The following is a 16,401-nucleotide window of genomic DNA, read 5'->3' as shown; positions in this document are numbered from 1 at the left end:
ATGCGAAGAAAAAAAAGCTGCGCTTGCAAGGTGTCTGCTGTAGAAGGTGTGTCGGACAGCTGCACGAGCGTGAACGGGCTTGGAAGGTGAGGGACACAAGGGGAACTGTCCTCTTTGGGAGGGTGTGTAACGGTTAAATTGCTGCATTATGCATTGTAAGACGCATTACGTGTCACTGAAATGATTCCCGGGAGGCGTTTGGGGGAGTGTGTGTCTCCCCGGGGGGGGCGTGCGGAGTCATGTCGGAGCAGACGTCGCGCTGCGGCGCCGAGCGCCTAAGCAGGCGTGTTGTTAAACGCGGAGCTCCGGGAGATCGATGGGCCCGTGGGGGCGTGGCCTCTGACGACGGCGAACACGGAGCACGGTCTCGTCACGGGCCTCCGCTCAATCCGTTATCGGCTCCATCCATTAGGCCCTGATTATTATTGACAAATGCAAATGGGACATTAACGCTGCCGTCCTCTGAATGTGATTTAGGACAACCTAATTGGTTCCAGAGCTCGGCGCAAAACAGGCGAGCTGATCGGCGGCAACGCTTCGGGCGTTCGGTGCCGGCGAGCCCAGTGGGCCGCAGCGCCGGGTCGTTTCCGGCCATCACTTCGGTGTCGCTTTTGTTTTCCATATTTTTTCTCGATGTTTCGCACAAGGATGCCCTAGCATACCTATGTATTCGGAAGCATTTCCCAAAGGCACAGGGTATGAAGCAGCGTACGCCCTGGATGGGGTGCCAGCGCATTGCAGGGCCATCAGACACACACTCATACTCTTAGGAGCGCTCAGAGTCACGTCTTCAGATTGTGGGCGTAAACCAGAGCGCCCAGAGAAAACTCACACAAACATGGGGAGACAGTGTAAGTCACCTTAGTGAATAAGGTGTGTGGACTGATAACACTACAAAGAGTTCATTGGAGAAAAGTGTCTTAAATACACACACACACACACACCGAGCATCTGAAACCACTTGTCCCTTACAGGGTCGCAGTCTAACCCGGCAACACAGGGCGTAAGGCTGGATGGGGAGGGGACACACCCAGGATGGGACGCCAGTCCGTCGCAAGGCACCCCCAGCGGGACTTGAACTGGAGACTCACTGGAGAGCAGGACCCTGGCAAACGGGTGGGTCTGGGGTTCAAGTCCCACTTGGGGTGCCTTGTGATGGACTGGCGTCCCGTCCTGGGTGTGTCCCCTCCCCGTCCAGCCTTACGCCCTTTGTTGCCGGCTCCGGCTCCCCGCGACCCTGTATGGGATAAGCGGTTCAGACTGTGTGTGTGTGTGTGTGTGTGTGTGTGTGTGTGTGTGTGTGTGTGTGTGTGTGTGTGTGTGTGTGTGTAAATGTTACAGCACACACACCCACCCTCAGACAGTGGAAGTGGACGCTTCCTGTCAGCACCAGACAAGGACACACAGGGGCACAGAAGCGACACCTCATCTGAGCTGAGGTCTTTTTCCTAAACAAGGCCGGTCCAGTTTTTGGGGTCGGGGGAGGGGCGAGCGGACCGAATGGGTCGCGGTACGAGCGGGAATTTCGCCGCCTGGGCTGGGTGAAGGTCAGAGCTGCAGAACGGACTCGCTTACAAGAATTAAGAGACCCGTGTCGTCCAGACAGGGAAATCCTCTCAGTTTAATCCATCGCTCATGAGCTTAACCCAGTGCGGTGTCGCAGCCGGGGGACAAACGGTGCCGAGGACTCGAACCCACACCGGGGAGCGAGACGTGGAAACGACTTTGTGTCACTCTGCGGTCTCCCTCCGCTTCCAGACGCACTTCTAATCGGCCCTTTTAACCGAGCCCGATGCTTTGTTTCGGTCGCTCTTATTGATTGTGCCGAGTCCCCGCGGGAGGAAGCGAGTGCCAAGAAAACAGGAAGCAGCGGGGGATTTTGGGTAGGGACTCTAGGAGGGACTTTTTATGACCAGTGTTTTCCCAGTTAACGCGAGGCGTAGCGCAGCGGCGGAGGGGTCCGGCGTGCATGGACTTCTCGGCGGGATGGTGGAAGAGGCCTTGTGGAAAGTGTCCAGAACACGGGGTGGATGGTTGCTGGGGGGCGGTGATGGCGGTGGGGCGGGGGGAGGGGGCGGTGTTGCATGGAACTGTGTCCAGCACCCTGCTTGAGTTATCAGTCATCATCTGGGCGTGTTTTTACCAGTCCCACCGATGAATAAACGCTGCTGTGGGAAGCAGGGTAATGATGCGGTCGCCCCTGCGTTATTTTTGGAGAGCAGATAAGGGAGATTTTGCGCAACTTGCAGTAGGAAATGCCCAGAGCTGCAGTCTGCAGGTCTGCCGTTACATAATACAGTCACGGTTGGAGACGCACTTGAGCACACACACCCCGCCTAAATAAAGTTTATTATTATTAATAAGGGGGTGCGGTGGCGCAGTGGGTTGGACTGGGTCCTACTCTCCAGTGGGTCTAGGGTTCGAGTCCCGCTTGGGGTGCCTTGCGACGGACTGGCGTCCCGTCCTGGGTGTGTCCCCTCCCCCCTCCGGCCTTACGCCCTGTGTCACCGGGTCCTGCTCTCCAGTGGGTCTGGGGTTCGAGTCCCGCTTGGGGTGCCTTGCGACGGACTGGCGTCCCGTCCTGGGTGTGTCCCCTCCCCCTCCGGCCTTACGCCCTGTGTTATCGGGTAGGCTCCGGTTCCCCGTGACCCCGTATGGGACGAGCGGTTCCGAAAATGTGTGTGTGTGTGTATTAATAATAATAATTTTTCAGTGTAGGTGTTTCGTTCAGCGTGTCACCTGCTCAGATTTTTTCCTTCATTTATGTGTGGCCCTACTTATCTCAGAATGAAGGAAACGCTCCTCATCTAAAACGGGGAGCAAGAGAAAGACGTTTGTTTTCCGGTTCGGCTTCCAAGTGCCTGGATTCCTTTTTACAGGCGATGGAAGAGCATTTGTGTCTAATGTGCCTCTCGGCGACCACTTGCGTGAACTTCAGGGTGGGGGGGGTACAGAAAGAATTTACCATTTCCTTTGGGAGAGCGTGCACGCTCCGCACAGGCTGAGCCGGATTCAAACCCAAGGCTCAGCCCACCGCCCAGGAGGTGTGAGGCACCAGTGCTACCCACTGATCCACTGTGTCGCCTTCTTCTTTTCCACGTTTAAGGAATCATCTTATTGCTCTCATGACTCAATCCTTCATTTGTGTTTGAAAATGCGAACTATCAGCCACTAATCCTGGGTTCGCTCACGTTCGGCTGCTCTGAGAACGCGACCCGCCCTGGTGCGTCTCGGTGAAATTCATCCTCGCCCGAGGTTGCATCCGTCCTCCTGACGCGGCGGACAAAGCGTGACACGTCCACATTTCCCACCGCGGCCCCCCCCTTTTTCGAAGGAAGCTGGAGCTGTGCCTCTCGGCTCAAACCGTTGCTCTGCAGCGCGGGGCAATTAGTCACCCAGGGGGACCCGGTCTGGGCCGGTGTGATTGTGGGGGCGTGTCAGGAGCGAACGCACCTATCGGCTGCCTTGGAGGACAGAACGGTGTGACCGAGTGTCCCCCACTACCGACCGCCTCCTCTGCACAGTGTGAGTCAGCCGGCCCCGAGATGCTCTTTACCAGTGTCAGGAAACGTCTGCTGGGTGCTCCGGAGTTCCTCTCCCCGCACCAGCTGCAGGAGAAAGGGGGAGTGTAGGCTCCTACCACGCCCCCCTTCACTTTCTCTCTCTCTGTCTCGGTACATGCTGTGCTGGGGGGCGGGGTGGGACTGAGCACTCGGGCCCTCTGTAGTAAACTGGGGGAGAAGGCGTGTCCACGCACCCACCCCACTAGAGCATGCAACACACAGCTCAGCCAGGAGAAGACTGACAGCTAGACACACACTGGCATCTGCACGCATTTGTGGCCGGTCGAGTGAGAGAACACGCTGATCGGTACACAGGATACACTGGGCAACCAGAGAGGAGACCAACGGACTCCACATGGACAGCAAGTTGGGGACCGCGAGAGGACGGGGTCAGCCCTGTGACTCCTAGATCGTGGCTGGAGGAGCTGTAACTCGGCGGTGTGCGGTGGTCCCCAGCGTGGGACTGGGAGAGGACCGAGTCAGTGCTGTGCAGTGATTCCCAGCGTGGGACTGGGACTGAGCGCACAGAGAGAGTAGCCCTGTCACCATGTCCTGGGGCTGTGGCCTAAAGTACCTGTTCTCTCTGCCCCCTACGCTGCAGCAGGGGGGTGTGTGTGCCCTGCGCGACAAGGACGAGCTGTCCCGCCTGGAGGTGGTTCAGAGGCTGGCCAAGGATGGATGCCGCTTCCTGCAGAAAGTGCCGGAGAGGTCTGCAGAGGTAAGTCGCGGCCCCGTCGTCCTGATGTTCGGCATGACCCAGCGGGAAAGTCGTGGCCCACGGTGCTCTTCTGCTCTTTTCACACGTAGGGTCTCACGCACACACAGCAGCCTTTAGGTTACAAGTCCATGCCCGGTACTACGAGTGCCCGTCCTTTACCACGGTGCTGCCTGCTGCCCATTAATGTGTGAGAGGAGCTGATGTCTGGGTGTTGGGTCTGTGCCCCGAGCTCTGGGTTGGGACTCTGAGGTCTCGTGTGAATGTGAGCAAACTGCTTCCCCCGTTTTTACTGTTTCTACTGTACTGTGTGTAAACTGTGAAGGTCAACCATTTTTTTTTTTTTTTACATAATACAGAGTTAAAAAAAAAATGACAACTTTCTGAATGAAAATGATACGTATAAAACATGTACGGTGATGGCGGAATAACACCGTTTAAGCCACAGATAGCTGATGATGGACAGGGTATTCCCCTTTTTTTAACCTTCGAAAACCTCCTTATTGTCAAGTATGTAGCTGACACTTGTAATGCAATATAACGATAGAATAGTAATGTTAAGGTCCTTAATTATTTACCAATTTACAGTGCTGGGTGTCACTTCAGAGTAAGTACCGTGGTCCAGGGTAGTACAACTGCAGCAAGGTGTCGGCTCTAACCGCTACGCCACCTGCTGCCCGCAGGCTATAATGATGTCGAATCCCCCAATAGAGTTGCGTCGCCCGGTGTTGCACCTGGTTCCCGTGCGGCGGCGGCTCCGGCGTGTCGCAGACGGCAGGACAATGTACTCCTGCGTTTTTTGGCCTTGCAAGCGAGGCTTTCCTTAATCGAATGCGACGCGGCAACATCGTTCCGGAAGCCGTTCTCGTGCTCGGCTTGTTCGGCATAGCGATCCACTTGCTGAAATAAGCCGGCAGCGGCGTCCAGCTGTCGAGTGTCCGAACCCGCTGTCCTCGCATTAGAGCCCCAGAGTGCTTACGGCTGATGGACGGCAGCTGAAGTGCAGCGAGATGTCACCGTAGGCTTCTTTAAACACGCAGACGAGCACATCCGTAAATGAATTGCGGTGATTTCTTGCTCGGCTGCAAGTGGTGCCGCGTATAGGGCGGCAGGTGGCGCGGTGGTTAGAGCGATGGACATGAGTTTAAGTCCTGCCTCCTGCTGTAGTACCCTTGATGAAGGTACTTCTAGGGAAAGGTACCAGTGAAAGTGACCCGGCTGTGTAAACGGGCAGCTGCCAGTAGTTTAATATATACAGACCTTGTTTTAAGTCACCTGTTATGATACAGTATCACTGTGGGGGATTTGGTCGCCTTGTGTGTTGTGCCCATGCGGCAGAAGGTAGTGTAGGGGATAGAGCTGCTGTCTCTGGACCCAAAGGCTGCAAGTTTGAATCCCACCTCTGGCTGTAGTAGCTTACAGGAAGGTGACTTGCCATAAATTGCTCCAGTTGCCCAGCTGTATAAAGGGGTAAATAACTGTAAAAACTGTAACATTGTTACTTTGGAGAAAAGCATCAGCTGAATGAATAAGTGTGTAACTTGTGCAAATGATAATGGAGAAAGGTGTCGACCACATCTTTCTGTCCAATTTCAGTAACTGCTTCTCCTGAGCAGGGTCACGGTGAGGTGGAGCCTATCCCAGAAACATTAAGGTTGAGAGGGGACGGGTACCCCTTGGGCATCATCTAAGTGAATGCAGATGTACGGGAACAAGCGTGTCACCTGGCGTGTATGTGCGTGTACCTCCCAGGGCTACAGTCGCACACAGTTTACGCTCTCTGCCACTGGCTGCTCCCGGCCAAACGGACCCACAATGGACCCCATCCCTTTCCTTCCTGCCCAGCTGTGTGTTGCACGGACCAGCGACAATTACAGGAAGGGCCAAGGCTCTGGTGCCGCCCACCGCCATGCTCACACTTTCGCGCTGAACCTTCTGGAACGCTGCCCGCGCCGTACTGCTCGCGTGGGTCATATCGCAGCGAAGCACGAGGGCACGGCTGTTTCCGGGGCCACGCCTTGAGCGCCGCATCATCGGCTATACCGTCGGCCCGCGTCGGCTCTTTTGATCGGCGCGACGGCCCCTCTCGTGCGTGCGCGTAGACGGAGCTGCGCGGCTTGGTAACGAGCGTTTGCCGGGCTCGCGCCGGGTCTCCCCCGCAGGCCCCGTCCCTCTGAACTGATGAACGGTCACGTTGAGCGGCTCCCTCTAATTGCATCTCTGCAGCAACGGTAAAACGGTTCCTCCGTTCGGAAGCGTGCTAATCAATGAATCGGCATAATTACTCTTTATAACCGAGGCGTTAATTTGTTTCGCTCGGCGACTGGCGCTTTTTGTTGATAAAGCTCGGCATTCAATTAAACCAATTAAAAATGCCGCGGTGCATCATGGGTATCCAGAGCCGCACGTGCCGAACAAGACGCGTTTGTGAATTCCGTAATCTTTTCTCCACCAGTCCTGCTTTGTATTTTTCAGACATAAAATCAAGGCAGCACTAGATTTTTTCCCCCCACCCTTTCTCTCTCTGTCCTCGTCACTTTTGATCACTGTAACCTTTTGCACTTTCTGGCTGTTTGCTGGAGCCAGTGATGTAGTTGACCTTGTTCTGGTTAAAGACAAGGACTTGCTTTCCTATGCTTATTATCGTGACACCACTGGAAAATTTGTATTGGGAAGGCTGTGATGTTGAAGCGTTTATTTAATTAAATTAAATTAATTTAATTAGGGGGGGCGCGGTGGCGCAGTGGGTTGGACCGGCTCCTGCTCTCCGGTGGGCCTGGGGTTCGAGTCCCGCTTGGGGTGCCTTGTGATGGACTGGTGTCCCATCCTGGGTGTACCCCCTCCAGCCTTATGCTCTGTGTTGCCGGGTTAGGCTCTGGCTCCCCGCGACCCTGTGTGGGTCGAGCGGCTCAGACAGTGTGTGCGTGTGTATTTATTACCTTACAGTAAAGACGAGGTGCTCTGTATTGTCGTTAAGTTAAAGCGATCCGGTTTCTAGGATTACCATGGTAATTCTGCAAGCAGGATTTAGTTCATGGTGAAGCCTACAGAGCAGCACTGGTTCTGAACAGGCCCTCCAGAAGTCATCCAGCTAGACATGCGTGCGCGCATACACACACACACACACATACACACACACACACACACACACACACACACACACACACACACACACAGAGGCACCAGTAAGAACAGAGGAAGGGGACGCCAGGCGCTTTCCTTGTATTTCCACAAGCTGATCCTTTCCTGTCCTCCGGACTCCAACTTTCCCAGGACAGTAGGAAAGCCAATCCGGCGATTGTAACCGGAGGCTTCTGCACCGGTATGTACGGAATCCGCCACGGAGGAAGCGCGTGAGGTAACGGCCGTGTACCGACGTGGCCGGGTGAGGTAATGCCGATAGTCTGCGCGACGCACTAATAAATACTGCGCCTTTATCGAGAGGCGCTTTGTAATATCCTGCCAGTTATTGATTGTGGCCATGTTCCCACTTGTCCTGGATTTTACCCCGAGGGCTTGTGCTGGTCTGTCGTCGACGACGGGATGCGCTCGGAGGCCCCTGTGCCGCTTGACAGCCGTAGCAAACAGTGAAACGCGGTGCAGAGCGCAGTACCCCGAGCAGGCCGGTGTGAGAGGAAACGGGAGCAGGCCCGGTGGGGTATTTAACAGACCCAGGATACAGGGAACTCTCACTCCGCCCAGGGCCACATGGCACTCGGCTGTCTATTCATCTTGACATCTTACGTAAAATCGTTCCTGCTCTCCCAGTGCTGGTCGCGTTAATCTCGCCGCTGAACCAGCTGTGCATTTCGTCCCTCGTCGTTAACGTACTTTGTGAGCAAATGCGGTAATGGCTCCGCTTTGGAGAGAAGGCAGAGAAACGTGCGGAATGACTGGACTCCGGCTCGCCCGTCCCAGGGGGGCATCCGTGTTTGCCTTGGACCGCTTCCACGGACCGATTGTTTGTTATCAGGTACATCGCTGACATTTTTCCCAGCGGTCCCGGCTGCCCGGTTTGTTAACTTTACTGATTTTGAAGCGGTTACATAACTGGACGGACGGTTCCACTCTTTGTATGCGGCACAGCTGCCGAAATGCGATGTGTAGCAGAAGGGCTCGTGCCGACCGAACACCGCTACACTGGAACGTGTAGATGGAGTGGGAGGGTGGGGGGGGTTTGAACCTAGAGGCTCGGGATCAACCACGGTGACCTAACAAAATCGGCTCCGGCACCTTCCGCGCCTTGGATGGCTTTCACAGGTGTTCCTCGTACGCTCCTCGATGGTCGGCACCCTGGGAAGGACCTTCGGTCAACATTTCCTCTGAGCAGAGATGGGTGGGGGCAGGATGGGGGGTGGGGTTGCTGGCCCCAGTCCAAATGCGCAATTTCCTTGGGACAGAGCCATGCGTTTGACAGATGAGCATAGTAGCCTGCGCGTTTCTGGCCCCGCACATTCCTTCGGCAGGTCAAGCTCTCGAACCGGGACATTTCGTTCGCGACCCCGCTGCCTCTGGATCTCTGGGGCGGAGAGCTGCGGGTGGGGGTGGCTGTGTAGCTTTTCTCTGGTGACCATACATGGTATGAAAGCTGCCGAGCAGCAGCCGTGGAGCCGGCGAGTCATCGGCGCGGACGGTGCCGTTCTCCCTGCGCTCCGTGTGCCGATGGGAGCTGCAGCGCGGAAGATTCCAGAAGCTTAATAGTAATGCTCCCATACGATCATTATTGAAGCGCTTGTCCTAATACAAGGTCGTGATGGTCTGGAGCCTATCCTGGAAGCATATGGTTCCAGGCTAGGTAGGGAACACCCTGGATAAGATGCCGCTCCCAAATAGGGCGCTTAATAATAATAAGCACACACACACATTTTCTGAACCCGCTTGTCCCGTGCGGGGAACCGGAGCCTAACCCGGCAACACAGGGCGTAAGGCTGGAGGGGGAAGGGACGCACCCAGGACGGGATGCCAGGCCATCGCAAGGCACCCCAAGTGGGACTCAAACCCCAGACCCACCGGAGAGCAAGACCTGGTTCAACCCAGTGCGCCACCACGTCCCCCCTAATAATAATAATAATAATAAGAAGAATTCTGGCACCAAATATATTCTTAATAATAATAAGAATATATTTAATATTTCTGGAAAACCATGTGGTGATTTTCTGCCCCTTTAAAGGCATTTTGGTCATATTTTATAATCTCTTTCGTTGCTCTAGTCAAGTTGTGTTTTTATTATGTTCCTTCCTGTGTTCAGACTGGCTGTGGGAGAGGACAAAAGTAAAATTCCTAGAAGTGCCAGAAAGGCGGCAGAAATGGGCGGGACTGGCCCATTTGTGTGCGATCGCCGCCGGCGCCGTCCAGCTGTTTTTCAGAAATGAAATGATTTTGCCGCCAGCCTGAATGGTGCCGGATTCCTGAGGGAGGGCGCGGGGTCGCTACGGCCGTCTGCCCGTCTGACAAATACCAGGTGGAAGTGCACCTGTCTCACCGCGCCCGGGGTGTCATTATAGGGTGAATCACCGGAGCAGAGCGCACGCGACGTCGGCCCGCTGCACCGCACGCGTCTCTGCGGCGTCCTCGTTCCGCCGCCCCGAGAACGCAGGGACTGGGATGTCTGAGCTCCCTTTTACCGCTGAGTCACAATCAGTTAAAGGCGATTAATGCAGATGAATCTCGATTTATTTGCGGGTTCCATACAGCTGTAATAAACATGCTTTGTGTCTTTCTGTCACTTTCACGCCCACAACCCAATCGACAGCACCTGACTCCACTTCCTGAGTAAATGCTCACCCTTTAAAAGACCCTCCTCAGCGCCCACACCTTTGCGGAATCTCATCAGGGACAACCGCCCCTCCTCGCGATGTCCCGTTCGCACGCATCCCCCCTTCTCAGTTCTCGCTCTCCGGTTTTCGACCCTTCGCTTTGTTTCCCGACCACGTCCGCGGATCCTCGTTCGCAACGGCGACCGCCGATCGACCGACCCTTCGCCCGTCCCCGACACCGAGAACTTGCCCGATCCCTTGACTCCAGACGAACCGCTCGTCCCGGCTCCCTCGGTTCAGCGCGACACTTTCACATATTTTTAAAAAATTGTATTTTAATATTGTCATTAACTTGAAGATATAGTAAAATTAACTTAAAATGGGTGAAAATAAGGGGGCGCAGTGGTGCAGTGGGTTGGACCTGGTCCTGCTCTCTAGTGGGTCTAGGGTTCGAGTCCCGCTTGGGGTGCCTTGCGACGGACTGGCGTCCTGTCCTGGGTGTGTCCCCTCCCCCTCCGGCCTTACGCCCTGAGTTGCCGGGTAGGCTCCGGTTCCCCGTGACCCCATATGGGACAAGCGGTTCAGAAAATGTGTGTGTGTGTGTGTGTGTGTGTGGGTGTGGGTGAAAATAAAGTGGGCGACACGGTGCCCAGCTACGTTTATTCAGTTAGCACGTTCCCCCTGCGTCTGTGTGCGTTTAATCAAGGTGCTCTGGTTTCCTGTTGCAGTCCAAAGACGTGTCACATGTCAAAGGGTGATTCTAAATCATCTGTAGCATGGGTGTGTGAGTGGATGCGTGTGTGTGTGTGTGTGATAGCCCCTCCAGGGCGTACCCCTCCTAGCCTCGCATCCAGTGATTCCAGGATAGGCTTTGGACCGCTGCGACCCGGAAAAAGACGAGCGGTCGACAATAGTGAGCGAGTTACCATAAAAACATAGTCTCCACAAACTCTTCTTGATCGCAGCTGTTGAGCAGTTGACCCCATAAACACGTGCATTCGATCTTGTTATTGATCACCAGCAGTCACAGACGCAAGAAATAAACGGCAAACTCCGCGAAAGCGAGGTCGGTTAAGGGCGTCGGGCACTCCGGAACGTATTCTGTTCCGGCGCCTTTCGCCGCCATCGCTTGTCTCGACAGGTAGCCTCAGGTTGCCTTTGTCAAGCTATAGGCAGGAATTTGAGGAGGCCGATAAGCGAAGGAAAAGCACTTTAAAGAAATAAGCAGGGAAACGTTCTTGTTGTTTGTGTGAAAATGAACAATTTGTGACGCAAGCGTATCGCACTGTGAATTAACACACTTGTGTCAGCGCTGGGGGTGCGGTGGCGCAGTGGGTTGGACCACGGTCCTGCTGTCCGGTGGGTCTGGGGTTCGAGTCCCGCTTGGGGTGCCTTGCGACGGACTGGCGTCCCGTCCTGGGTGTGTCCCCTCCCCCTCCGGCCTTACGCCCTGAGTTGCCGGGTAGGCTCCGGTTCCCCGTGACCCCGTATGGGACAAGCGGTTCAGAAAATGTGTGTGTGTGTGTCAGCGCTGTGTATGTAACATGGTAACCTCCTTTTTTCAGAGGCGTTGAAGGTTTACAGAGTGCGTTTGCACGAGCCGAGTGGATCCTCACGATTTGGTGCCGTTTCTACCGTTAGGAGTTCGCTTTACTCTAAACATGTCGGGCGGAATTGCGAGTCGGGGAATAATCGAACCCAGCCTGGGGCAGGTCCTTTTCGAGGCCGGTTGCCAAGGGCTCCGTTTAAAAGCGCTTCCAGAAATTCCGCAAAGCTGGACCGGATTTCAGATAGACGACTAAAAAGTGTAGCGACCGGTCGCCGGCTTTCTTACCGTGCCGCGGTGTGGTGTGGTGTGTCTGCCAGTACCTGGACATGGGTGCGGTGCACCATTTGTAAAAGGGCAGGTAAACGTGGTTCACGTTCACCTGCCTGGAAGCCGTAGCTGTAAAACTGGGATTTTTAACCCCGACTCACCCAATGGGGCAGCGGGTAGCGTAGCGGTTAGAGCCGCTGACTTTGGACCCAAAGGACATAGGTTTAAGTCCCACCTCTAGCTGTAGTACTGTTAAGCAAGGTACTTACCCTGGATTGCTCCAGTGAAATTACATCGCTGTAGAAATGGGTGAATAATCGTAAGTACCCTACTGTTGTAAGCTGCTTTGGAGAAAAGTGTCAGATAAACGAATACATGGAAATGTAATGGAGTGAGTCGTACACGGTGACTGTGATGTATCTCTCATGGCGCTTAGAATATGACACTCGGGCTCGTGGCAGAGATGCTTTGTCCTCTGGGTCTGCCTCTGCTGTCAACATCTGGATTGTCCTTCAAGCGAAGACGTTTGCCTGTTTGCATGCTGCACTTGGCTGTTTGTTGAAAGTACTTCCAAACGCTCGAAATAAAACTGAGCCGCGTTGTGAAACTGTTGACCTACCGTCGCACGACGTTGGGCAGGACAGGCGGTGTCTCACCCATCATGCAAATGTCACTCTGGCCTTATCCGTGTCTTCCGTCCGCCTTCCGCAATGTCACCGAAGTGAAAGTTTAAAACGGGGGAGGTAACGGAAATCTTCGGAGAGCGCGAGGAGACTGGACGCGGCTCCCGGCTGGACTTCCTCCTTACGCGAGTTCGGCTTTTGGCTCCGAAGCCAGTCGGTCAGAAGCGGGGAAGATGATGTTTCGGGGTGTCGGGTTTGAACAAGCAGGGCATTTGAGGTGGCGCAGCAAGGAGAAAGTGCTGCCCCCAGCTGGAGAGTGGTGAGCCTGCAGATGGACAGGGGATTTTTTTACTGCGGTAAGTTAGGGTGAGGGTACCTCGTTCAAGGGTGCTGCAGCAGGGGATGGGGTTCAAACCTCAGGCATGCAAGTGCATGAGATGAGCTCTAACCAGCGTGCCACCCACTGCTGCCCACCCCAGCCTGCTTGAATTCTCCCGTACTTTGGGTCCGCTGGCAAGGGAGTTGGCCGATGCCATCGCGCTGAAGTTCTGGAGTTGGGACCGGCTTCGTGCGATCGGTAGCGTGCGCGAGAGTGCGCGTGCGGTGAAATCGCAGCAGATCCCGTACGGTCGCTACAGCCTAATTAAAACCCGACTTTGTGCCGCAACGGTGCGTCGGGGCGCTTCTCTTCACACCCCTGGGCTGTTAGCGAGGTTGGCCGCGCTTCTGCAGCCAAACGACCGCTGATCAGTTATTTATAAAGCGCTGCCGCTCCTTTCCCTGGCGGTGCCCTCGACCCGAACGCCGTAGGGCGTGACAGCTGCAGAATAGATATGTTTACAGTAATATTTTTTGCCTGGTGCCGCAATTACTTTGTACAGCGAAAGCACTAAGCCGCTCCGCAGAAGTATTAATCTTATTGTGTTTAATATTTATGCAACAAGACATAATCACGCCTGTGTGTTGACACTTCAGAGTCTGTGTGAGCCATGTAGATGAGTGAAGGCTGGAGCAGTTGAATTCTTCTCGGAGTTGTAGAAGTCCGTGACTTTAAGTGGGTAGGGTGGTACAGTACCGTGGTGTGTACCTCCCGCAGTCCAAGGACTTGTGTTTCAGGTGCATTGTGCTCAGGGTGTGTGTGTGTGTGTGTGTGTGTGTGTGTGTGTGTGTGTGTGTGTGTGTGTGTGTGTGTGAGACTGCTCTGTGATGGACTGCTGTCCCATCCAGGGTGTTCTCTGCCGCACTCCCTATGCCTCCAGGACAGGCTCCGGCCCCCCGCCACCCTCGTTACTGATAATGCGTGGATGGGTAAACAAAACAAGTCCCCTGAGCTGGATGGAGGCCGTGTGCGAACATACGGTCAACGATGAACACTGACCTGGCCTCAACACCTCGAAATCCCAAGGACGTCCTTCCCGCTCCCGTTTGACCATCAGTTCAAAAGACCACCGATCGCTCTGTCTGGCTGCTTCTCACACCAGGACAGTAAGCCCGTGTCCTTCAGGTCTGTCCAACTGAAGGTGCTCCCCAACGGGTTACCCATGGTGCAAAGCTGCTTTATGGGATGTTGTGGGATCCAAACGCCGTGCTGCTTGCTATAATTATCCCAGTGCTGCTCCCGTACCGTGACCTGGCTCCTGCCCCCCAGGAATCTCATTTTTCACCTGAAAGCCCTCTTTCGTTATCCTGTGCTGTTGGCGCCGCAGGCAGGAACGCAGACACCGGTTCATGGTAGTCGTGGATGCTGTAAAATCTCGTTTTCCGCTGGATGAGCTGCGTTGCCTCTCTAGTTGATGAGGCAATGGGGGGTGAATTACAACCGCAGTCCTCTGCTTCTTAGAAGACGCTTGGGTCAGCATCATTGCTTCTGCAACAAGCCCAACGTAAGATTGTTTATTTCTTTAGCAGACACGTTTCTCCAAAGCATCTTCCAATGAACTGTATGTTATGAGCCCACACACCTTATTCACCGTGGTGACTTACACTGCTAGATACACTACTTACAATGGGTCACTTACCCATACATCAGTGGAACACACACACACACTCCCTCTGTCACTCACACACTATGGGGGAACCTGAACAGCATGTCTTTGGAGTGTGGGAGGAAACCAGAGCACCCAGAGGAAGTTCGCACAGACACAGGGAGAACATGCAAACTCCACACACACTGAGGAGGGATCAAACCCACATCCTCTCACGCCACCCAGGCGCTGTGAGACAGCAGCACTACACACTGTGCCACCGTGCCACCCTATTTGAGAATAAGCTTTTTTCTCCAATGTTACGTTCATCGAAATTTTCCATCAACAGCGTTCGGTGACTCGAGGGATTACGCATGCAAAAAATACGCTGCGTTGACACAAAGGCCGACGGAAGTGTGCGGCGTACGAATGAGAGCGAACGAAGTGACATTGAAAATGACATACTGATGTCATGTTTCATCTAGTGTTCAAATACTAGTTCTTGTGCGATTGTGTTGCGGAAATGAGCCAACTTGCTTCGTAGCTCTGACTTTAATGCACTCTTTGTATTCTTGTTGCGTGTCTGATATTCCACTGCATTGTTTGGCGACAAATTGCCCCCAGAGCGCATAGCACAGATACAAAATTGGAGGTTGGATTGGAGATTGGAGAGAGGGCCAGCAGGTGGCGTAGTGGTTAGGGTCATTAACTTTGCAATCTAATTTGGGTTCCAGTCCGTCTCCTGCAGCTGTACCCTTCAGGAAGGTACTTACCCTAAATTCATACAGTAAAAACCACCCAACTGTATAAATGTGTAAACAGTTGTGTCTTATATATAATCTTGCATAAAGTGGACCAACCTTTCTGTCTCCTATATGATAAATAATACAAAATCTCTGGCACCTTTAGAGACTGGTGGGTTGTATATCTGTGTATTGTGTATATATTTAAAAAAAAAAAAAAAAAAAAAACGAATAAACTATTTTTCGCTTGAGGGGGTGCGGTGGCGCAGTGGGTTGGACCACAGTCCTGCTCTCCGGTGGGTCTGGGGTTCGAGTCCCGCTTGGGGTGCCTTGCGACGGACTGGCGTCCCGTCCTGGGTGTGTCCCCTCCCCCTCCAGCCCTACGCCCTGTGTTGCCGGGTTAGGCTCCGGTTCCCTGCAACCCCGTATGGGACAAGCGGTTCTGAAAATGTGTGTGTGTGTGTGTATTTTTCACTTGATGTTAGATACGATTCTTGAGGTCTCTCTCAAACTGAAACAGTCATGTCCTCCTGGACATGAATAATTAGCTGGGAAATTTAATTAGAAGGAGCGTGACATATTGGACTTGGTAATGATGAAGGATTAGCGCCGAAGGGGAGGGGGGACGATACTCGGCCCCCGTGTTTCCGCAGGGTGGAATCGGGCTCCTCCGTGTCGGAGCCGCTCCCCTCGAGAACACATTGTCAGTCATGGCTTCCCCTCCGCCCGGCAGGCTCCCGGCGAGGAGGCGGTGCGCGTGTGTCTCAAAGAGCGGGGCCAGGACGTGCTGGTGCTCCAGCGGGTTTCGACAGAGCAGCTGCTCCCCCCGGCTGCGGGAGGGGGCCGGGAGGAGGAGAAGGACAGGAGGTGAGCAGCGCTCTCCATTCACACACCCTTTCTGCCTCACTTACACTCTCTCTCTCTCTCTCTCTCTCTCTCTCTCTCTCTCTCTCTCTCTCTCTCTCTCCCTCTGGCTCCCAGCCTCTCTCTCTTATATATACACACACACACATGCACACGCACGCCCACTTGCTCCAGTGCTCTGCATACACAGAGGGGAGTGTGTGCTCTGCTGGCTGGCTGCTGTAAAGTGCTGTGAACGAGGGCAGGGCGGCGCAGGGTGTTCCGGTGGCCTGCAGGGAGGAGGGGTGGGAGGCGCCCCCGCCTTTTGCTGGGAGTGGGTGCGACACCTCAAGTGGAGAGCATGCGCCAGTAGGTGCC

General features: G+C 54.4%; 1 protein-coding gene across 4 annotated transcripts in view; it reads left to right on the top strand.

The window, feature by feature from the left end:
* The window catches only part of rapgef5a (Rap guanine nucleotide exchange factor (GEF) 5a), a 60,094-nt gene that overhangs the window by 21,206 nt on the left and 22,487 nt on the right, over positions 1-16,401 (top strand). For all 4 annotated transcript variants that reach the window (XM_029248195.1, XM_029248194.1, XM_029248193.1 and 1 more), the window contains 2 exons: positions 4,165-4,281; positions 15,914-16,047. In XM_029248195.1, the coding sequence (XP_029104028.1) occupies positions 4,165-4,281; positions 15,914-16,047 (251 nt within the window). The remainder of the gene's footprint in view (positions 1-4,164; positions 4,282-15,913; positions 16,048-16,401) is intronic.

Source organism: Scleropages formosus, chromosome 23, assembly GCF_900964775.1.
Source record: "Scleropages formosus chromosome 23, fSclFor1.1, whole genome shotgun sequence".
NCBI classification, from domain to species: Eukaryota; Metazoa; Chordata; class Actinopteri; order Osteoglossiformes; family Osteoglossidae; genus Scleropages; species Scleropages formosus.
Note: the sequence above shows the minus strand (reverse complement) of the source record. Positions and strands in the feature narration are given on the sequence as shown.